Source organism: Ipomoea nil, unplaced genomic scaffold (genome assembly GCF_001879475.1).
Source record: "Ipomoea nil cultivar Tokyo-kokei standard unplaced genomic scaffold, Asagao_1.1 scaffold1421, whole genome shotgun sequence".
NCBI classification, from domain to species: Eukaryota; Viridiplantae; Streptophyta; class Magnoliopsida; order Solanales; family Convolvulaceae; genus Ipomoea; species Ipomoea nil.
The window spans coordinates 8577849-8601051 of record NW_017617849.1 but is presented as its reverse complement, the minus strand read 5'-3'; the positions used below and the strand labels follow the sequence as shown (position 1 = coordinate 8601051).

Here is a 23203-nt window from a genome sequence, read left to right as displayed (position 1 = left end):
ACATGTGTATTTTCCTTCTACTCTAATAGTAACAATAATATTATCAAACACACAAAAAACAAACTTTCTTCGAATGTGAAAAACATATATAGTGGTTGCTATACTGCCATATATATTGATGAGTTGTTCTCTTCCCAGTTTCCACCTTCAATGGAAATGACGGATGCCGTACCTCCAATACAAAGGTACGCACGCACACCATTATATGCTGCATCAAATCTATGATAGTTTTTTTTGTTTTTTTAATAGTATTACTGACTTTATTACAATACTAGTATCTGTTCATACATACTTTCTAACTTATTGAAGCATAAAGAGTCAATGTCACACTGAGATTCGAACTTGTGACCTCTCATTTGGTACATGTATAAGACGGTGCAAGCCTTTGTTCTTTTGATACGAATAGAATTGGATTAAGTTCATGTGTGACTGTGAAGAAATTTGTGGTTAGACAAAAAATCTCTGAAATAATGTTAGTTGTAGTTTGGATTGCGATGATATTTTAACTTTAATTATATCATTTTACATTTGATTATATTACATTATTAATTTTATTTTGTTCATTATTATATTCAATCTAGTTGGAACCCATTGATACGAACCAAACTAGTTGTATTTTTATTTTTATAATTTTTTTTTTTTTTTTTGAAAAAGTATCCACACCAGCGCATTTGATCAACTACCACCTTGAGTTTAATGTTCAATTGACCTAATTGCATAAATTTGACGAACTATTTGCTAAACTGTATCAAATTGAGGAGTTGAGAGGTGTCTAATTTGAACATTTTTACATATAGTTTGAAGGTCTATCTGATCATTTTCTATTAATAAAATGATATATAAATTTATATTTATTGGTATACATTCGTTAATTTATTAATATCAAAATTAAAGTTTATAATTTTAATTTTAAAATGTCAACAAATTTATTTGAGTCTGTTCGATAAAGTGATAAACACGGAAGTTTAGGGTTAAGGAAACAAATTAATATGTTAAAAATTCAGTCTGATAAGCTAGACAACTCGCTAGGATTGGTCTGAAATCGATAGAGTTACGTTGGACCAATTGTCATTCCTGATTGTAGGAAAATAAATTCACTATTTTTTGGTGTCTTTTCGTGTACGTGCAATACTATTTTTATGTACATAAATTCAACATACAAGATGAACCCTAATTTGCTCTTTATTTAGAACCTTACCTCAAGAACCCACGGTGCGCTTACACCACAACCTCCTAAGTAGGAAAATTAGAGCTAGTTCTAGTAAATTCATGTTATAACTTGAAAGCCAAAATTTTATGGTAAAAATTTGTGTGAGTTCGTGACACAGATTCTTATCCGTGACTCTGTGAGATATGTCAAATCAAGATGAAAATGTAATACTTATACTAGTAAATGTAATACTAATAATGAATAAAACGTTTGTTAGTACTTATGACAGTTATGAGTAATATTGTTACATTTTGATGTAAAAATATTATATTTTCCCTTATGAATAACAAACACTTTATTCCTAACTAGTATTATTTTTTAGTATAAATATTACATTTCAATCTTGACCTGACCTATCTCACGGATAAGCCTAGCGGTCTCACATGAGCCACTCAAATTTATTAATGTTCACAAGCTAGAACTATAATTATTATATATCTCCAATCACTCTTTCTTCACTATTCACCAATTGTCACGCATGATAGCTAAAGAAGTAAAGAGTATGTGTATTCTAAAAAAAAAAAAAGAGCATGTGTATAATTACTTCTATCTTTTGCCCTTTGCTTAATACGGTTAATCTTGAAGTAGTTCAAAATCTTATCAACTAGAAATATGAAATATGTATATATATTTACTCAAAGTTAATTATTTTGTTTTTATGACTTGTTACATACTTTAATTTGTTAGCCATTTTTGACTCTTGAAAGCCTGACCTAGTCACCTAGCTAAGGCATTCACTTGCCTAGACTAGCTAGCTATAAATAGAGGACCAAGAAGTTGCATTCTCTTCATCATCACCCCCTCACATAGCTATTATACTAACTACATAAACATGGGTGATACATATAGCCTTTGGCTATTATCCATTTCTTTCCTCTTGTTAGTACTCTATGGAGGTGTTGAAACCCAAGCCTCACACATTGTTCTACAAAACCTTGAAGCTCTCCAACCACCTTACCCCAACCATACTTATAGAACCTCTTTTCATTTCCAACCTCCTAGGAACTGGATGAACGGTAATTGATCTATTTGTCATCTAAACCTAGGAATAATTAATATCTAATTGGGTCAGTCAGCTTTGGGTAACCTAAACTGATTTACATCATTTTGAGACTTTGTTGGCTGAGCTTACAAGACGGGTTTCACCCACAGTAACACACCTTCGGGTTGCAACTGTTTAGGGTTTCCTGTAAATCAAAATATATATTGTTTTTCTTGTCTTTCCTTGCACTTATACCATAACATTGCTAATGGAAGATGTTTCCTTTTATGCATGTAATGTGCCACATGCGCGTTCCTTTGTCAACTGAAAACTCCGATGTATTATACATTTGCAGATCCAAATGGTGAGTTAGTTTTTGTAGTTATTGAAAGGCAGATAGATCAGAGTTATTTTGCACTTACTTGTTTACATCATTTTGGTGTGTTTTTTTAGGGCCTATGGTTTATAAAGGAGTGTACCATTTCTTCTACCAATACAACCCAAAAGGTGCAAGTTTTGGCAAGATATCATGGGGACACTCTACTTCAAAAGACCTAGTTAACTGGAGAGCTCATATCCCTGCACTCTCTCCATCCCAGCCGGCGGCCGATATCAACGGTGCATGGTCCGGCTCGGCGACGATTCTTCCGAACAACATGCCGGCGTTGCTCTACACCGGCGTGGATTCAAGAAACCGGCAGGTCCAGAACTTGGCCGTGCCCAGAAACCCATCCGACCCGTACCTCCAAGAATGGGTAAAATCGCCCCGGAATCCATTAATCGCGCCAAACCATTACAACAAGATCAATGCTACGTCGTTTAGGGACCCCACCACCGCCTGGCGAGGCCCTGACGGGAACTGGAGAATCCTAGTAGGGAGCAAAGTTGGCCGCCGGGGATTAGCTATCCTGTACAGGAGTAAGGATTTCGTTCGCTGGGTCCAAGCCAAACACCCTCTTCATTCAGGTGAAGGTTCAGGAATGTGGGAGTGTCCTGACTTTTATCCCGTTTCTACTAGCCCAAACGGCCTGGACACTTCCTTAGTTGGTTCCAAGATCAAACATGTACTGAAAATTAGCCTGGATGAGTCTAGGCATGATTACTACACGATTGGAACGTACGATCATGTCAGGGATAAGTATATCCCGGATAAGGGATCCGTGGATAACGACTCCGGGTTAAGATATGATTATGGCAAGTTTTATGCCTCCAAGACGTTTTATGACAGCTTAAAGAGAAGGAGAATTCTGTGGGGTTGGATTAATGAATCCTTGATCGATACTGAATATGTTAAACAAGGTTGGTCTGGAGTTCAGGTAATCTTTTATTCTGATATTTTTTTTTGAATGACAAGAGAAACCCGTAACCACTACTAGAGATTTTGTTGTTACCAAGCCAACAGTCTGTTTAATTACCAGCGGACTATATAAATTTACAATCTTTTTTTTTTTTTTTCAGGGAATTCCAAGAACTGTTTGGCTTGATAAAACTAGAAAACAGCTGGTTCAATGGCCAGTTCAAGAACTCGAAAAGCTGCGTTCAAATAAGGTTGAGATGCCCAGTACGATGCTCAAGAAAGGATCTGTATCTGAAGTTTCAGGAATCAGTGCCGCTCAGGTATAATTCTAATCATTAATTATAGAACTGTATATATATTACAAGATTTATGTGTATGACAGGCGGATATGGAGGTTACGTTTAAGATAATGGAGTTTGGGAAGGCAGAAAAAATGGAGGAAAGATGGACGACAGACCCTCAAGTGTTGTGCAGCCAGAAGGGGGCATCAGTACGAGGAGGAATAGGGCCATTTGGGTTGAAGGTTTTGGCTTCAGAAAACAGGCAAGAATACACAGCAGTGTTCTTCAGAGTCTTCATGGGAAACAACAATAATCCTGTCGTGCTCATGTGCAGTGATCAAACCAGGTCTATACATATCACTTTTGTCGTGTTCTTTTTGAGTGATAAGATGCGAAACCCAAAACCCACCCGCCACTTTCTGATAATATGCAATAGGAAAATCCTGCCTTGTAACCCTAATCCAGGATCACAAGGAGGTAAATTAGTCTGAGTTTTCTATAGTTAACTGACCCAAATCAAGAAAGTCAATAGGCTGTTCTGACTGGGATCGAACTTGTAATATTGTGGTTACCAAGTTAATAGCTTGACCCACTCGGCTAGGGTTGTCCCCTTTTTTCGTGTTCATGTATGTAATTGTATATAATTGTGTTTGGCATGTCATGTAGGTCTTCACTAGACAAGAAGACAGATAAGACCAGTTATGGTGCATTTGTGGATGTGAATCCTATGCAAGAAGAATTATCACTCAGGATCTTGGTAATTCTCTCTCTCTTTCTCTCTCTCTCTTCACTGATCTGAAATTAAGGAGCATTATATTAGTTAAGGTTGTTTGATTATGAGTGTTTTGATGTTGCAGATTGACCACTCCATAGTGGAGAGCTTTGGAGCAAAAGGAAAGGTTTGCATTACTTCAAGGGTTTATCCCACAAAGGCTATTGGTGAGAAGGCACACTTGTATGCATTCAATAATGGAGTCCACAGCATTAAGCTCTCCAAATTGACTGCTTGGTCCATGAAAAAACCAACCATCAATTGACTCCATCCTCAATATTAATGTTACTAAGGATATATCATATAAATAAATAAATTAGCTTGTCGGTCTGGTGATGATTACATTTGTATGTCGTGCGTTATTTTTAATGTAACTTATTATGCAAGTAATAATATAAAGATTGATGATGAAGAAAGCATGTACTCATTTCATTACATATATATATATAGTATTTTTAATGTAACTTATTATGCAAGTAATAATATAAACATTGATGATGAAGAAAGCATGTACTCATTTCATTACATATATATATAGTATTTTTGGATACATTCAAGACAATAACTCCAGCGAGCCTTGACAACCTTCTTATTAGCTCAAAGAAGAGGTTGAACATACATCAAGATTAAAGTAAAAGAAAAAATTGTATATCGATCAGTACAAATAAGAGTGTGTTTGGTTCGCACATGAGAATCGGAATCGAAATGAATATCAAATACTTGGTATTGGTAATGAATTTTGGTGAAAGTATTTAACATGTGTGGTAGTATGGTGGAATGATAATGGTTACTAATGTAACATTGCCGTCTATATATATATATAAAGTATAAACAAAGTATAATGGGTCCGGAGAATATCAATTCCAATTATATTTTTTTTGGGTCCACAGAATTGGGCCGTCCATGTCCAGTAGGAAAAGAAACCCGTGATGGTTATGATGGATTATGAATTGGGCTTTAGGGCTTGGCCCAAATGAATAGGCATAAAAGGAATCGGATTCGGGCAGTAATGCATGGGCCCATTAGAGATGAGTCTATTGTCGTATTTTACGAGTAGAAATGTTTCGGCAAAACATCTCTCCCTGTTTCCGTAACGCGGCGGCAATTTCTTCTTCTTCATCTCCACCGCAAAAAAAGCTAGGCTAGCTAGGGCACTCAAATTTCTCAGGTTTTTCTAGGGTTCCCTCTTCTCTAGGGTTTAAAACCCACCAAAAAAAGAAAAAACAACATAAAGAGATGATTACAGAAAGTAATTTTGGCAGCCAAGGTAAAGTTGTAGGTTTAGTCGAACATAATCTCCTATTCATTTGCAGGTCTGATAGGTAGAGAAAGAGTTTAGTCTGAAAATTATGGATTACGGTGTTGCCGAACAAAACGACGTCGGTTATTACGGCGGCGACAGGGGGGAAGGTGATCTTCAGTATGAGGAAGAAAACCGACAAGAGCAGCTGTATTCGAGAGGCGGAGGCGGAGGAGGAGATTTAGAACCGCCCATTCATAGCCTAGACGGTAGTAGCGCAGGCCACGAATTAAAGCATTCAATCGATGATTCTACTCCTTCGGCAGGGTTAGTTTTGTTGTAGCTTATTATTCTTAGCTTGTTTAGCCCCCTCCACTGCCTTGTAGGGTTCGGTTTCTCGTTCTGGAATTGAATTCGCGCTTGATTAGTTCTGAATTCTTTCCGAATTCTTGAGTAGAGGGATTATTCATTGATTTCTTTTAGATATATATGTACCAAAAAGATTTGATGTTTAGATATTGTATTTATGTCGAGTCCCTTCTCCTGCACTTGCCACTCACGAACAAATATGAGGACCGTATGATGAGCTTTACGATTACTGATGGTTTTTCTTGTGTGATAGAAAGCTATTTGTTGGAGGCATTGCTTGGGAGACATCTGAAGGTATTTCTATCCATACTAATTTTCTTGTTTTGTTTTGTTATAGTATGTGTAAATGCAGAATTAAATTCATTGTTTATTTAGAAACAATTTTACTCTATCCTTTGCTCTACTCTAAAGTTAAAATTTCTTGTAGTTAAATGTTAGTATAGCCTGTTGCCACCTTCAAACCACTGGAAACAGTTTAGAGGTGGTACATTTTTTGGGTATACATTTGTTAAAGTAGATTATGAAAATTTGCTTTCTTCTCCTTCTTCTTATTCTTTTCCTTCTTCTGGGTGCTTTTTACTGTAATTACATTACATACATCTAATAGAGCAATACTACTTGCAACCTTTTTGGTTGTTGTTTTAAGACTGCAACTTTTTTACATACCTAGTTAGTGTTCAGATTCAAAGTGCTTGCATACTACATTGATGTAACTTGGGTAATAGCCTAATATGCTTAACTATTGAAGTTAGTGTGAATTCATTTTAGATTATGAGTTTATTGGTCAAGATTCAAGAAGCTGTTATTGCTTTTATCTAAGGGATAGGTGGGCTTGGTTTTGTACCATACAGAAACCTTGTGTTTTTTCCCCCTTATGTTCTGTATTCTAACCGTTATATAAGATTTTGCTTAAACTGATTTTCAAATTTATTGATAAGGAGGAATTGGATAGAAACAGTCAACAGAAAAATATATGACTATTCTTGTACTGGGCAAGCACATATGGGCATAGAAATTTGTATTTATTTGCATGCATTTTAACAGCCTTTGAGGTTTGGTGGGTGGATGAGTACTCTGTCTCTTATTATAATAGTGGCATATTCTTGCAAATTGCTCTTTGGTCATATTTATTAGATGTAAGGATGAGGATCCTATATGTACAACACACTCCTTTCTGAAGTCTTACTTGTATTTGGTATTCTCTTTTCCAGAATGTTTTAACAGGTATTTCAGCAAGTACGGAGAAGTAATTGATTCTGTAATAATGATGGATAAGGTCTCTGGACGACCACGAGGTTTTGGATTCATTACATTTGCTGATCCAGAAGTTGCAAATCGGGTGTTACAGGAAGAACATGTAATTGATGGCAGAGTGGTAGGATTGTCTTTGATAAGTAACACATAGCATCCAATTTTTTTTTTTTTTTTTTTTTATGACTTCTCCTTTCATTAGAGGTTATCACTCACACACAATAACATATGCTTATTTTTTACTCAGGTGGAAGTGAAGAGGACAGTACCTAGGGAGGACACTCCATTCAGAAGAGTGTCAAAAACAAAAAAAATATTTGTTGGTGGTATTCCACCAACTCTTACCGAAGGTAGGTGCATGGCAGGTATTTATATTTTCTTCAATATCTGCAATTTAAAGCATATTTTTATATCCAAATTGAATTATTGCAGATGAATTGAAGGAATACTTCTCTTCCTATGGAAGTGTTGTGGAGCATCAAATTATGCTGGATCACAACACTGGTCGGTCCCGAGGCTTTGGCTTTGTAACTTTTGATAATGAAGATGCTGTTCAGAAGGTTCTATCTGATGGCCGCATGCACGAACTTAATGGAAAACAAGTGAGTCATCTCATACTGTTGTTGGTAGTGATGTCTTCGACTTTTGTGGGAAGGAAATGAAGTTTACACTTTTATACTTGTCTCAGGTTGAAATTAAGAGGGCTGAACCAAAGAGAGCTGGTGGAGATCGTGCAAGTGAAGGCAGGATGCATCGGGGCAACAGTAACATGCACTCATATGGCAATGTGAATGGTGATGCAGAGGATTTTGGCAGTGGATATGGCGGGAAAATGCGCAAGGGATATGGTGGTGGTTATGATGGATACGGCAACTATGGTCCTTACGGAAACTACGCTGGGAATTATGGAATGGGTTCTGCGGCAGGATTCTATGGTGGATATGGCGGGTATGGTTATGGATATGGATTTGGCGGATCCATGTACGGTGCTGCTGCTGGATACAGTGGCAACAGCTATGTAATTCCCGGTAATTATGGTGGTTCGAGTGGGTACGCTGCTGCAGGTGCTGGTAAAGGATACGCCAATACAGGGCACGGTGGTGCAAAAGGCTATGGCAGCGTAGGTGGTGACAGTGAATACGATGGGGGCGAAATCCACGGAAGCAGCGGCAATGATGCTGCAGCATACGGCGGTGCCAAAGGTTACGGGGGCAATGCTTATGGAAATGACGGTGCAGCTGCCGGAAGGTTCCATCCTTACCGGAAGTGAGACCATCTGTTGGCTACGTGTTTTAAGCCTTTGTTTAAAAAATTTTCATGTGGGGGGTTTATATGATTTTGATTGAGACGACGTTCCGTATTTGGTTTTGCCTAACCTCTTCAGGATGTATTATTAGTGTCATGATTTTGGGTGAGTGCAGCAATTGTACCGTCCTAGAATATGTTTAGTGACAAAATCTGTTTTAAGTTGCCATTTGTGGATTGCATAATACACTCTCCTTCTTTTTTTCCTTTTGGCAGCTCTTCTAGTTATTTAAGTATGAGATTGCAGTGTTTTAGTTAGTGTAGGGTTTCTTTCTTTTTTGGGATTCAAATGATGTATTTACGTCCGACATTTTATCTTGTATCATATTTTGTTCTTTATCTGTCTTATTTTACTTAATTAAAGTGTGCCAACACAATCCTCAATCTAACTCCTGGGTAAATCATATTTTTTGTATTAGAAAGTTAAAAATTTAATTTTTGTTAATGTTCTCTCGGTGATTGTGAAAAAAAAAAAATTAAGCACCATTCATCCTCTAAAAAGAAAGAATGTCTGTACGGGTTTAGTTCAATGGTTCAGTAGGCGTATTTGAGAGGAGAGTAAGAAAGAAACTAGAAACCCACTGGTTAGGTTAGGATAGGAATGGGAGTAAGGGGGGAGCCATTTCCTGCAATCGATAGAGCGAAAAGGACAAAAAGAGGAGAGAATGGCAAAGGTATTGATGGACAAGGTGGTATCCAATTGCATCCTCTCAATTTCAAACACTAGAGCCATGGCAAACTGCTCAACTTTCTGCCCTCCACTGCCCACTCGCTTCAGCACCTCTTCTCTCTCACCCAAACCTCAATTCTTCGTCTCCTTCAAGGCTTTCTCTTCTCAAACACCCAAAGGTACACTCTTTCTTCCATTTCGAGTTTTGTTCCTCTCTTCCCAATTTGGGGATGCGAACCACAATTGCCCAATCAAGATTCTATCTTTATGTAAATTGGAGTGTTTATCTTGATGTGGGGTTTAACAATTGCTACCCTGTGATCAAACATTTCTTGGATTTTGGCAAATGCATCTTTCCTTCCTTCTAACTGAAGTTCTATTTTGTCTCTGGCAGATGAGTCTCCCAAACGTATTGGCTTTCTGGGCCTTGGAATCATGGGTTCCCCAATGGCACAAAATCTTATTAAAGCTGGGTATGTTTTCCAATGCTGAACAACTTCTTCTTCTCTGCATAGCCATTCATCTTTATTGGAACTGTAACAATCTAAGCTATCCAACCTCAATTTACTTGTTGCAGATGTGATGTGACAGTTTGGAATAGGACAAAGAGTAAATGTGATCCTCTCATCTCCTTGGGTGCAAAGTAAGTGCTCCATATGCAAATATGATTTTGGTGTGACAAACTCAATCCCGAGAAAACAAACAGTTGCTTGATGTTTTAATATTTGTTTCTTTTGGGGCCGCTTCAATGTTGTGCATATCCTTGTTGGCTCGTTTTCCATTCTATTTAGCGTTGAATAAAGAGAGAACCCTTCTGCAGATATAAGTCTACCCCCGAGGAAGTGGCAGCATCCTGTGATTTCACTTTTGCAATGCTTGCTGATCCCGAAAGTGTAGTGAGTTTGTTTCGTTGATTTGCCTTTGCCTTGCCTTGTGTTGTGTGTGTAGTGGGTAGTTACGATAAGAGCGTTTATCAGGTCGATGTTGCTTGTGGAAAACATGGTGCTGCAAGTGGACTCAGTCCGGGAAAAGGGTATCTTTTCTTGTTCCCGTCAGTCACCTCAATAAACATAGTTAATATCGTTACTTTGACTATGATTTCTTCCAAGTTTGATGTCACGATGATTTAGTTTAACATGTGTACGAGGAATTGCAGTTATGTTGATGTCTCTACAGTTGACGGTTCCACTTCTAAACTCATCAATAAGCACGTTAAAGCTACTGGAGCTCTATTTTTGGAGGTGAGTTCAAAACATTTCCACTCCCGTTGAAATTAAACATGGGAATGAAGTCGGTATTTGCATTGTTCCATAAGCAATCTTCACTCCAAAAAAGTAAATAAATAAAATTTTAAAATTATTATTCGAATCTTATCTGCAACAGGCTCCAGTTTCAGGCTCTAAAAAGCCAGCCGAGGATGGGCAGCTCATATTTCTTACTGCAGGTAACACATTTGATTCCCGTAATGCTGTTGAGCATATAACCATTAATGTGCAATCCAACTATCAGCTTAGGCTTTTAGTTGAGATGGAGCACATGCTTCAATTTGGTATCAGAGCATTTACATCAATTATATTGTTAACTTTTAGTTCCGATTTCAAGTCCCCGAGTTTGGAAAGGAAACTGAAATGAAATCAAACGATGATCTTTCAGGTGACAGACCGCTGTATGATATGGTTGGATCAGAGTTAGATGTGATGGGGAAGGTGTTTTTTGGCCTCTTTCACTAAATGGTGAAATCTCTTAATTTCTCCAAAACGTTGTCTCTTACATTCTTATTTGCCGCTTCCTATTTCCAGTCTAGATTTTACCTCGGTGAAGTTGGTAATGGAGCAGCAATGAAATTGGTTGTAAATATGATCATGGGAAGGTTCATGGATATCAAATTTATTTTGAATAAAGAAAATACGAATTTTTTTTTTCCTACATGAATTTCTGTATCGTAAAATTGCAGTATGATGGCATCCTTTTCCGAAGGATTGATTCTCAGCGAGAAAGTAGGACTCGATCCCAGCGTACTAGTGGAGGTATTTCCTTTTTGCAACACTAGGTTGTCGAATAGAGTCCATAATGGTGAACCGAGTATCCTTAAATTTGGGAAATTCGTCATCTTTTGGGGTGGTTTCATAGTCGTTTTTGAGGTTGTCTGTTACAGACAACCTCAGACACACACACATATTCTGACAGTCACCTCGTTTATGCACAGGTTATCTCACAAGGCGCCATCAGTGCACCGATGTACTCAGTTAAAGGTCCTTCAATGGTGAAATCGCTCTACCCTACTGCTTTTCCACTAAAGCACCAGCAAAAGGTTTGTATACTTCAAAGAATGCTGGCTATATTGGCATGTGTTAAGAGTCCCACATTGATAAAATAAGAGATAATATATATGGGTTTATAAGGCCATGTGTTAAACTAGCTAATTGGTTGGATTCAATATTTTAGTGTGGTTTGATCCATGTGCATTATAGCGCGGAAACTGACGGTCTTCTCTGTTTGTTCCATCAGGATCTCCGGCTAGCTCTGGGGTTGGCTGAGTCGGTTTCCCAACCTACTCCCATTGCAGCCGCTGCAAATGAGCTTTACAAGGTAGCGAAATCTCACGGCCTGGGTGATCACGACTTCTCTGCAGTAATCGAAGCCGTGAAAGTAAAACTACAAGAGAAAACAGAAAACTAGAATCAAAGCTCTCTCCTGCAACTTCTTTTGATCCTGTTACTAGCTTAAAGTCTTCTGCTATATTCTTGATTCAATGATTCCCCCCTGCAAATTATCCATGTTTTTAGTACTTGTCAGCTATCAAAAGATACATTATATAATCTAGAGGTAAAGTCGCACTTTGTTCAAAGTTTGTTTGGTAATTACCAGGTTTCAAATTTAACTTTAACGGGAGCAGTCTATTGATCTTTTTGATTTAAATAGATCAGTTATGAACAATCTAGAATGATTTATTTCTTTGTAATCCTTTGCTAATTTGGATAGTGATTATGAGTTTCTTTCTCACCCAAAATACTCCAACTAAAGTTCAAACTAACACTCGTGAAAAGTTTTTTAGGTAAAAGATTTGACTGAATAATTTCATTGTATAGACTATAGATATCACTTGTAGTATAAAAAACAAAGAAAATGTTGAGTGCAATCATGGAATAGGAAGTGGGGTCCAGCATTTAAGATTGCCCCGTGGCAATTGGCTGACATTTTCTGCTCCTTAAAAAATACAGTACAAAAATTTTCCGGGAATGGTGGGATGGAGATTGATTCACATTCCTCCTCCAGTGCGTGGCGTGCACGTCTGCTCAAAATTTCTCAACTCTCATCCATCGTCGGATTTTTACATACTACGTATTTCATAAAACTAAAGACGTTGATCTACACTGCCCAACCATATCACTATGTCAGTTTATTTCCTCTGAAAGTCTGACCCAAATATGATGTCAATTATTCACACACACACACACATATATATATATATATATATATATACGCTTGCGAAAAACTCTCGTTTTCATCCTGATTTGGCCCTGTTTTATTTTTACCCAAACGCCGATCTCAAAGCGTGTGTAAGAATCGGCTCACTTTGGACATAATTCTTACATTGTCGCCGCGTGAGGTTCGAACCTTGGTCTCTTCTCCCAAATACTGCTAATTAAACCATTAAGTTAAGCTCGTGATGATGAATGATGTTATTGATGTTTCATGAATGAAAAAGTGGCAAGTCTCGTATGAGTATTTTAAAGGTTTTTTCAGATTTCTATAAAATTAGACACTTGTATACTCATAATTGTGTTATTAAAGTTTTAAATTATAATGATTGTTATAAGTTAAGTTCTATATTAACAATTGGTTAAGAGTAAATTTTAATGCAATTGCAAATTCAAATCTTGTAAAATGTGAGGCATAATAAAGAGTTTTAAATTAGAATCATACTTCTTTTAATTTGTTCGGACTGAAAATAATATTTATAAAAATCATTTAAAAACTATTTTAGTTTATTCTTAGATTAGTCGTTCATGCTTTAGCAAGAGCTGTTTGTTTTCAAATTAGTCCCTTTATTTGGTCATCTTCGATTCTTTTTTGTATTGAACATCTGTTTTAATGAAATTTTGTGGTTGGTTTTAAAAAAATAAAAATGAAGTAGATTCGTGTAACACACGCAATTCCATGCGCGAGTGGGTAAATCATCATAATTTCTTCCTCACTGTTCCTTCACTCCCTTCCTCACCCATCGGTACCCCATACAAAGAACAGCAAATCCCTCTCCACCTTTCCCTCTCTATCTCTCTCTATATCTATACATTTCATACACACACACATATAAGATATAGCCTCTATCTCTCTCTAGGGTTTAGAATTTGATTCCTCGGCACCAGAAATAACTACCCTTTTCTCTCTACTTTCTCCTATTTTCATCATCATCATCATCATCTCTGCCTAGTGCGTAGCCACCCACACCGCACTCCCTCTCTTTCTATATATAAATACGCATCTTTTCCTCTCTAGAAATGAAGAAAAGCGCATTGCCGCCAGCTCTAGTCTCAAATCTTCAGGATGTTCTTCAACGCCGAAAAGGCGGCGACGCCGGCGGAGGAGGAAATGAGGATCAACAACCTAAGTCCGATAAAGAAGATTCGACGGAGCCGTCGCCTTCGAATTCCGGTGATGTCATCCCGGAGCCCGACAGCTCGAAGCCTATCGTTTTGGTGACTAATGCTGACGGGATTGATTCCCCTGGCCTCGCCTGTCTTCTGGATGCTCTCGTTCGCCAAGGCCTCTACAATGTCTACTTCTGCGCTCCTCAATTGTGGGTCTTTTGCAAAGTTTCTCTCTTTGATATCAGTTTGTTTTAGATATTGGTATAAATATTTCTAAAAGATAGTTATCAAGAATAGATTTTTACTGTTTGTTTGGTTTAGATTTGCAAGTCACTTGTGGGTTCATAGTGATATCTGTTGTTGAGATTTTAAAATTTTGAGCTTTCACATTGACTCTCACATTATGTGACTCTTGCCATTATTTATGTATTTATTTCTGTTGTTGGAGTTTAAAGGTTGACAACTTGACATTATTATGAGTTTTAAATGGATCTGATCTTTTCCAGTCTCATGGGTGATCTGTTTGTTTTGATCATTTGACAGAGATAAATCAGTATCAGGACACTCAATTACCCTAAGGGAAACAGTTGCAGTGGGTTCAGTTGAAATTCAAGGTGCCACTGGCTATGAAGTTTCTGGTATGGTGGCAAGTGACACTTCATGGTTTTTTAGATTTTATAGCATATCTATGTTGTACTAACTAATACTGTAATTGAACTTTTAACTTAACATTCTTTCTCTTATATTTATAGGATTTTCGGGATTGTGAATGTTTTGACAAAAAAGATCTAAAGTACTATCTTTTCAATGAATCTGTTTTCAGGGACTCCTGTAGATTGCATCTCATTGGTCTTATCTGGGGCGCTGTATTCTTGGTCAAAGCCTTTGGTGGTATGGACACATGCTTTCATTAATTTGATATCATTTTTAGGTTTATTATTGCTTAGTGCTGAGTTTTCTCTCTTCATTCTACCCCCTGTCATGTTTAGGTAATCAGTGGAATCGACAGGGGCTCAAGTTGTGGTCTTCATGGGTAAGTATTCCTTTGAGTTCTGTTTGAATATGATCTGTTCTTTGTTTTTTGAAGAATCTTGCTCATCTGCTGTTATACTAACTGTTATTGACAATTATTTTTTTGCATTCTAGATCTTTTGTATTCTTAAATGGTCATTTGTTTCTCTACATTCTATGTATTACTTTTTCTTTTCTCCAGGTTCTACTCCGGTGTTGTAGCAGGTGCCAGGGAGGCATTGCTCTGTGGCATCCCGTCTATATCAATATCTCTTAACTGGTATGTTCTTGATCTTTTCCTCTGTGTTATCCTCGGGTAATTTGTTAACAAATCGATTATCTAGTAGTCTTTGGTTTTATAATTTTAGGAAGAAAGATGAAAGCCAGGAAAGTGATTTCAAGGATGCTGCAAGTGTTTGTTTACCTTTAATTACTGCAGCCATTAGAGATATAGAGAAGGGCGCTTTCCCTAAAGGTTGCTTAATGAATGTGGAAGTTCCCACATCTCCTCTGGCAAATAAGGTTTGCTTTTACCGTTATTGACATATTGCGTTTTCAATTACTATTGTTTGAATGTGGCATTTACATCCATTTTAACTGCTATGGTGCTTTATAGTGATGCATATATTTGTCTCTCGGTATTAAATACTTATTTGAATTCTAACTTGTATGGCTCTTTGTGTGACAGGGATTCAAATTAGCGAAACAAAGTCTTTGGAAGTCCACATTAAACTGGAATGCGATTCCAGCCAACAGGAATCCTGGTGGACGCTTTCACTCTAGTCATCATGGCCTTGGCATACAGCTTGCTCAGCTAGGTCGAGATGCCTCTGCTGCAGTAAGTATACTTCTGTAACTATTATCGATCCTTTCTGGGATTTCGACTTTTTGCAAGGGTGCTTTCTAGCCAGATTAACTAGGCATTACCCTATCCCTGTTGAGCATATAACCATTAATGTGCAATCCAATTATCAGCTTTTAGTTGAGATGGAGCACATGCTTCAATTTGGTATTAGAGCCAGACCGAAGATCATGGGTTCGAATCTCTACGTCACCCGATAAGCGACTACAGTCCACGTGTTGCTTGCATCCTTTATGTGCCATTTTCAAACTTTATGGGGCAGGTATCCTTCTCTTAGCCATTTTGTTTACCCTCTCATCTTTTTAGGGTGCTGCTCGCCGTTTGGCCACACAGAAGAAGGATATTGAAGAAGTTGAGTCGGTTGGTATTTCTGGAAAATCTGACCCCAACCGGAAAGTCAAGTACTTTAGATTGGAGGTAAGCTGCTTGTATTCCGTGTGTTATGAATATTCTGTTGGATTCTTTGGCCATGGGATAAACCGGACACCATTTAGGTAAGGCTAATGGTTTTTGACACTGCAGTTACTAGACAAGCAGATAGCAGACAAGGATGAAGATTTAGATTTCAGGGCGCTCGAAAATGGCTTTGTAAGGCTAAATATCCATTCGTTTTCTGGAAAAAAATCTTAAGCAACATATAGGCTCGAGATATTATACTACGATTGGCCATATCGCCATTTTCTCTTCACATATGCTTAACCGGTGAAAACATGAACAGGTTGCAGTCACTCCACTGTCTCTTTCGATGCATGCAGAGCCTGAAGTTCAGACAGCTGTTTCAGATTGGATTTCTGCTGCCCTATAAGCCTGAGAAGTGAGAATCCATACATCCTGCAACAGTACTGATTCTTTTGTACATTTTTGGAGATGATTTTTTGGGTGATCTGTGCATGGTTGCATGCTGGGTCATAGCTGTTTATGTATTGTTTGCTTATTTTTATCTTTTTTATTTTGCTCCCTTTCTTGAACAGTTGAACTTATAAAGTTCCCCATTCTTTGTATTTGTTTATGAAGCAAATGCTTCTCCTGCTAATGTTAGAAGAGGGTGGCATGTTTGTTAAGTGCCAATTTCCCTCATTTTTCTCATTGATGATGTGTTTCTAAGTGTTATTATTATTATTATTATTTGGATGATGAGGGAAACTTGTCTGAGGGTATGCATTGAATAAATTTCGCTCATGTAATAGTTTGCAAATCACATTAAGAGAGACTCGTTTTATGTATATGCACATGTGATTGTAGAGAGAAGAAAAACAAGAAAATATCAAATTGTCCATGACATCTTCATTCAAAGACAAAGATATCTATGGCTTCTTCATCCATATTTGAAGTGAGAAAGCCTTCTCTATCTAGATATGGATCAAGGATGATCAACTGAGCAAGTTGTTAATATAATTGTAAAATTAGAGGTTGTGCACCATGTTAAAGAAGTAAAGAATTATGGTGTCAAGCTATCTCTAGTAAGAGCTAAGTGCAACTTGGCATGCACGTGCTTAGCTCAACGGTTCAGCTCGCCAACAGTAGTGTGGAATTATGTTTAAAGTGAACAGATTTTTTGTGCGCACAACATTTGACCATGTCAATTACATCCTCTTACATACTCTGTCGGGCTGAATTGGAATTAATTTTACGATGATTAAAATATCTTAAAAACCAGCACATTTGCTCGTTGCATTGGTTGCAATCATCTTAAAAACCAGCACATTTGCTCGTTGCATTGGTTGCAATCATCTTAAAAATCAGCACATTTGCTCCTTGCATTGGTTGCAACCACGAAGCTTTGAAAGAAGAATTTTCTTATATATGAAAAAAGGTCAACTCTCAAAAGTCAAAAAAAATAATTGAGTGGATGAAATATGATTTTCGTGAGTTATTACATAATAATAAAATCTACTCAATGTATACATTTAAGTTAAATTTTCCACGTTATTTAAAAAAAAAAAAAAAAAAAAAAAAAAAAAAAAAAAAAAACCTTCTTAATATGGGCTTAAACAAGTTCAAAAGAAAAGCCCATTGCGAGAGTTCTTTACAAAATGGTTTTAATAAATAAAGATAAAAATAAAAAATAAAAAACGCTTAAAAATGAGGATGAGTTGCAGATGAATTAGGGTTTACTGAAATTCCTGCTGAGGGAAACAATGGCGTCCTCGTCGTCGAGAACTCTCATTCGAACTAGCTTCTCTTTGATGACTCGGTTGATGAGCCAAAATTCGACACGAAATACACAGCAATTGGTTTCTCAGACTCCGGAGATCACTCCGAAGCTCTTCCCTTCCATATCCTCTGAGTCTCAGGCTCCACTTAATTTGCCCGAAAGCAATGCGGATTTGTGCCGAAAGCTCTCATCGGAGGGTTTTCTGTACCCCTGTGGCCTCCCTTCTCTCCGCTTCTTCCTTCCCGAGGGTAATTTTTATTTACTTGTGAGCTGAAGTGCATTTGTCTGTTTTACGATCCATTTTTTTTTTTTTCACTGCATTTCATACTTTAGTAATTGTATGTAACTTCTGGTATTGAATGAGCTATAAATTTTCAACCTTTTCCCGTATGTTTGTCTCAATCTTAGTGGGATACTTGGCTGTGCAACTTGGAGTAAATATAACCTGATGTGGAATGTGGTTTTCATTGTTAATGTGATGTGGAATTGCATTAACAAAGCCAGGAGCTTTGAACATTTCTATTTGTTCTGACTTGGTTATCGTTGTGTTTAATGTCTGCTTGGTGATCAGTTGAAATGTAGCTGTGGGTTTGGTTTTGCTCAGAACATTGCTGGTGTGCTTATCTTTTCTCAGAGATAATTGACACGGGTACAGGAATTGCAAAGCATTCCTACATTAATTGAATTTGTAACTTCTTCTTCAATCTTGATGGTTTCTTCATATCCATAATTCGATATAAATTGAGTTTGCTGGCTATGTTAACTTTGTAATTAAGGGTGATGCTTTGCAGAAGAGGCTGACATTTTGACTTTCGTGAATGTTATGTTTTGTCAATCGAATGGGATTGGCAGGGGATTGCTCAGTTTCATTGGAGTGGGAGAATATGTGAATTATGTTTTTTCTTCTTTTGAAATTTGCTTACTGCTTAAGGGATCAAGTAAAGAAACTATGAGTCTATGACCACTCACTACCTGCATCATTTTCTGATTACTCTTTATGCTGAAAACTTTGTGGCATAACCTTGGCCTTGTTTTGGCATTGCTTAAAGTTTTATTTTTTTTTTCTCACACAGTGACACCAGGAGAAACTTCTTCAAGTGAACCACTTCTTTGTCACACTAAGAGAACGTACCAACCAAGTAACATCAGGCGTAAAAGGAATCATGGATTTCGTGCCCGGTACATCTCTCTTCCTGTCTTATCCATGCTTTTACACACATGAACCCATGAACTTGCATGTGCAGAGGCTTTAGTTTTCACACCAAAAGCACCAAGCAGAACCCTGTTATGAATTCCTTATGTTCACGAAGCTTAGAACTTGAAGCTAGTAGTGGAGTCTGTTCAAAGATATTAATTCATTATCTATCTTACATTTTAGTCATGTTTTTCTTCATTTAATTTTTTAACCGACAATTCAATTTAGAAGCAAATGTAGGTAGTTGTGAAGATTAAAGGTTTAGTGCATCTTCTTTCCTCTGCTCTACTGCTTTTGATAATGTAGATTCTATTTTTGGTGCTTGTGTTTTTCTAACAAATGTACTGTAGCTCATCTCTTTATTCAATTGAACAGCAAAGCTACAGTGGGTGGCCGAAGAGTTATTGCTCGGAGAATTGCCAAGGGACGTGCACGAATAGCAGTATAGCTACATAAACAATACACCATATTGCAACTGTGGATCCAATTAAGGTCACTAGAAGGTTGATATAGTGCAATATCGAGCCCAGGCGACACCCAAGACACTGCCCTGTTTCTGCTTGCATCTAATCATTAGTCTTTGCCTTGTTCATCTCATAATCTTATGGATTTCATGTTGCTGCTCAAAATTCTTGAACTGTAGTAATTTTTATGTGATAGGTGGTATTTCTTTTGCCATGGCAGTGACTTTTCACCCTTTTTCATCTTGATGTATGCATGATGCAAAATCAGAAACTGTTATAAGTTGGTAGAATAAACAGAAATATTTTCCACAACATTGGCCCTGATTGGTAAAATAGTTAGTCTATCAACTAATTTTAGTTTGTTTGACTACTATTAACTGTTTGACTTTGTTAAACAACCAATATGAGTGTTTGATTAATTAGCTTTTTGTAACTGTTTATTGTTCCAAAACACTAAAATTCAAAAAGTTGCCCAAAGCATTTTTTTTGATGAGTTTTTTGAGAAAATCATTTTGTAGTTAACAATTAATTACCAAACATTCCCATTATATACTAGCATTTTTGTTGGGAAATCACACTTTTGTGTACCTTACTTTGATTTATGGGATAGTTTGCTCCACTCGAAGGTGCATTTTACTACCCTAGTTAACAAAGGACTACTAAATTTGAATATACTCATCGGTGAACTAATCAGTTTAGCTTGTTCATAGTTAATAATCAATTTAGATTGTTCTTAGTTGATTGAATTATTTATTTAACTTGTTCATAGTTAATAACCAATTTAGATTGTTCTTAGTTGATTGAATTGTTTATACCAAGTCAATTGTCGGACCAGCTCCTCAATTGGAGTTAGCATGTGAAGCCATTATTACTTGAAAAGCACAAAGGTTTTCAACTTTCATATGAGAACAAAAGTACATACAAAGACTTCTCAAGATTGCATCATGTTACATAAAGTCAGAATGAAGCAACACGACAACATCCCAAGTAAAACAAAATATAATAAAAAGATTGTAATTTGGAAGAGGGGGGGGGGGGGGGGAGTGAGGCATGTGACAACTGACAAGAATAATTTATTGACACCAGATGAACAAATTTCAAGTACACAGTGAACATATATAAAACCACCATCTGCATTTAATTTGCTTCATCAATATTGATTATGGAACATACATCCTTATGCATCCATTATTCATTATTAAAATTACTACACAACCCAAAGTGGAAACATCTAGGTTCCCAGATTATATTTCCCAATTAATAATATATAACAAAAAGTTCAAAAAGATTCCATCTTTAATCATCCCATCACACCATGCATACCATGATTAGGTGGAGAACGTACTAAGATTGATATGTAATAATAAGCTGATTGCCTGACTGCCCGGAATACGACACCGGCGACAATGATAACGGCGGCGATAATGATGACGGTGGTGGTGGTAGGGGAAAGGATGGCAAGATTATTGTATCAGTTTGCTCCATTTCATACCCTGCCGCCACCTGCAAGTCACGTGCATTGCACCCAGAAGGGTAACATGGGAGACTGCTAGCCGGGAAAACCAGATCGCCGCCGTGTGCGGCGGCAGCGACCACCGCAGAGGAAGAAGAAGAGGAGGAGGATGACGCAATGGGCATATTTTCGCCGGCATCCCCGCCGGCCTTTATCATCTCGCAAAGCTTCGGCATAGCAGGGAACAACATCATATCGAAATCCGGCGGGGCGATATGATCATTATTAGCAGCAGCACTGAAAATGGAGTAATTATGCTCGAGATTCTGAGGCTGCTGTCCAAGAAACCACGCCGCCGCCGCCGGATCAGACGGCGGCGGCGCAGAGGGCATCACAGGAAGCACCAAATTCCCATTCTGATCCATCATCTGAGCAGCCTGCAAGAACGAGGACGGAGATGACGATGATGTTCCTGCAGAAATGATCCCAGCCTGATCCAGGATGACATTATTATTGTAACTAGGGTTTAGAGAAAAGAGGGTTTGATGATCAAAAGGAGCGGTGTTTGGGTCTGCAGGGATATTGCTGGAAATAATGGCGGATAGATGATCAGAGAAGCAAGCGCGAGAGATTATCTTCTTCTTGATGCTTGAATTCCAGAAGTTCTTAACTTCATTGTCTGTTCTTCCTGGAAGATACTTCGCTATCTGAGCCCACCTGCACAGTACTTAAAACATATTATTTCCCAAATCATTTGTCTCTTTCTGCATGAAATTAACAACCTAAATTAGCTTAACTGGTTGTAATCCATTACCCACTAAGATCACAAGGTGAGGTTTATGATTTATCCAGTACAAACTTCTGGTGTGACTGGTTTGAACTGGACAACCTAGGTTAGAATCATAAAGTAGATATGATTTACCTAGTACACACGTGTTCCCTACTAATTCTTTGATTAAAAAAGTAATTAATTACCTGTTGCCTAGAATTAAGTGGAGTTCGATGATAAGAGCAGCTTCCTGGGGAGAAAAGCTCCCACGTTTGAGGTCAGGTCTTAGGTAATTTATCCACCTCAGTCTGCAGCTTTTCCCACATCTCTGCAACCCTACACCAACAAATTAAAACCGACAAAACCAAGAAATTAATTCTGGGATTCTCAGAATATGTTTTCTTTCTTGTCTGGAACTGGAAAACATACACGAAAGAACTCACTTACCAGCAAGCCTGGGAACTGAGCTCCAACAGCCATGGCCGTAGGTAGAAATGTAGTTGATGAGTTTCTCGTCTTCCTCAGGCGACCACAACCCTCTCTTCACCTTCTGCTTGTTGCAGCATGAATGGTGTCCCATCTCTCTCTCTCTCTCTCTCTCTCTCTCTCTCTCTGTGTGAGAGTTTTCAGGTTTGCAGAGTGCAGTCAGTGGAAGCAGAAACTGATATAGATATGGGAAAACAACGCAAGAAAAACTGAAATTTTGTATATATATATATATATATATATATATATATAGGTAGAAATTCCCAGAAAAATATGAACTTTAATTTGAATCTCTCTCTCAAGAAGGAGATATATGAACCAACTAACTATTGCAGCGTATATTTCTATGGGAGGTCTTTTAATTTTATTTATTTATTTTTCATTTTTGAATTTACATCAGTAATTATAAAGTTTTTTAACAGTTTAATTTTATATGGTTCATCTCACCATTTCTATCTATCAATAATTATTTATGTCAGATAACCTAGCCAAATTAATTAGACTATTGACTTAATAACTATAAAGTTAAAAGTTTGACTCCCAATAGAACGGTCTATTGATTTTCTTGGTTAGAGTTAGCTAGATATAGGCAATCTAAGCCGATTGGCTGCAAGTTCCCTTCATCACTCAAAAAAATAACAATTATTATTTATGTCAACTTCCCTACAATTATTATTATTATGTAGGAGTGAAATTTACCTAATTTACACCCTTTGATAGTGATTGCAGGTTTTTCTCGTCATCTAGAAAATATTATTTATGTGTTACCAGGATGGCAGGATGATACTATAATGTAATGATAAAATAACAAGAGTGGTAATTATAATGCTAAATGAGCT

General features: G+C 37.3%; 6 protein-coding genes across 8 annotated transcripts; 5 read left to right on the top strand and 1 right to left on the bottom strand.

The window, feature by feature from the left end:
* The first annotated feature begins 2007 nt into the window (after positions 1-2007).
* Positions 2008-5023, top strand: LOC109188174 (beta-fructofuranosidase, insoluble isoenzyme CWINV1-like). The gene is made up of 7 exons (XM_019338732.1): positions 2008-2226; positions 2548-2556; positions 2646-3508; positions 3651-3809; positions 3872-4116; positions 4437-4527; positions 4628-5023. Exons 1-7 carry the CDS (start codon positions 2043-2045, stop codon positions 4805-4807), a joined length of 1731 nt encoding a protein of 576 aa, XP_019194277.1. The 5' UTR covers positions 2008-2042; the 3' UTR covers positions 4808-5023.
* Positions 5024-5589: 566 nt separating this feature from the next.
* On the top strand, positions 5590-9055 carry LOC109188175 (heterogeneous nuclear ribonucleoprotein 1). Of its 2 annotated transcripts, XM_019338733.1 has the most exons (7): positions 5590-5710; positions 5856-6109; positions 6405-6445; positions 7363-7526; positions 7650-7752; positions 7835-8004; positions 8091-9055. In XM_019338733.1, the coding sequence occupies exons 2-7, from the start codon at positions 5892-5894 to the stop codon at positions 8670-8672; spliced, it is 1278 nt and encodes a 425-aa protein (XP_019194278.1). In that variant the 5' UTR covers positions 5590-5710; positions 5856-5891; the 3' UTR covers positions 8673-9055. The 2 variants fall into 2 exon arrangements, with proteins under 2 accessions (XP_019194278.1, XP_019194279.1); XM_019338734.1 differs by having other exon boundaries at positions 5595-6109.
* A 227-nt stretch (positions 9056-9282) lies between these two features.
* LOC109188176 (glyoxylate/succinic semialdehyde reductase 2, chloroplastic) lies at positions 9283-12311 on the top strand. The gene is made up of 12 exons (XM_019338735.1): positions 9283-9556; positions 9772-9850; positions 9955-10020; positions 10198-10273; positions 10355-10410; positions 10534-10618; positions 10761-10821; positions 11031-11083; positions 11177-11247; positions 11332-11404; positions 11584-11688; positions 11886-12311. The coding sequence occupies exons 1-12, from the start codon at positions 9373-9375 to the stop codon at positions 12054-12056; spliced, it is 1080 nt and encodes a 359-aa protein (XP_019194280.1). The 5' UTR covers positions 9283-9372; the 3' UTR covers positions 12057-12311.
* Positions 12312-13609: 1298 nt separating this feature from the next.
* LOC109188372 (5'-nucleotidase SurE-like) lies at positions 13610-16935 on the top strand. 2 transcript variants are annotated; one of them, XM_019339021.1, is made up of 10 exons: positions 13610-14178; positions 14513-14607; positions 14793-14860; positions 14959-15002; positions 15183-15260; positions 15349-15502; positions 15669-15818; positions 16149-16259; positions 16365-16453; positions 16509-16573. In XM_019339021.1, the coding sequence occupies exons 1-10, from the start codon at positions 13880-13882 to the stop codon at positions 16546-16548; spliced, it is 1128 nt and encodes a 375-aa protein (XP_019194566.1). In that variant the 5' UTR covers positions 13610-13879; the 3' UTR covers positions 16549-16573. The 2 variants fall into 2 exon arrangements, with proteins under 2 accessions (XP_019194566.1, XP_019194565.1); XM_019339020.1 differs by having other exon boundaries at positions 13611-14178; positions 16365-16430; positions 16561-16935.
* A 984-nt stretch (positions 16936-17919) lies between these two features.
* Positions 17920-19968, top strand: LOC109188374. The gene is made up of 3 exons (XM_019339023.1): positions 17920-18245; positions 19071-19176; positions 19568-19968. Exons 1-3 carry the CDS (start codon positions 17981-17983, stop codon positions 19638-19640), a joined length of 444 nt encoding a protein of 147 aa, XP_019194568.1. The 5' UTR covers positions 17920-17980; the 3' UTR covers positions 19641-19968.
* An 825-nt stretch (positions 19969-20793) lies between these two features.
* On the bottom strand, positions 20794-22565 carry LOC109188373 (myb-related protein 330-like). The gene is made up of 3 exons (XM_019339022.1): positions 22326-22565; positions 22085-22214; positions 20794-21826 (listed from the first exon to the last, which is right to left on the bottom strand). The coding sequence occupies exons 1-3, from the start codon at positions 22456-22458 to the stop codon at positions 21001-21003; spliced, it is 1089 nt and encodes a 362-aa protein (XP_019194567.1). The 5' UTR covers positions 22459-22565; the 3' UTR covers positions 20794-21000.
* Between the last annotated feature and the right edge of the window lie 638 nt (positions 22566-23203).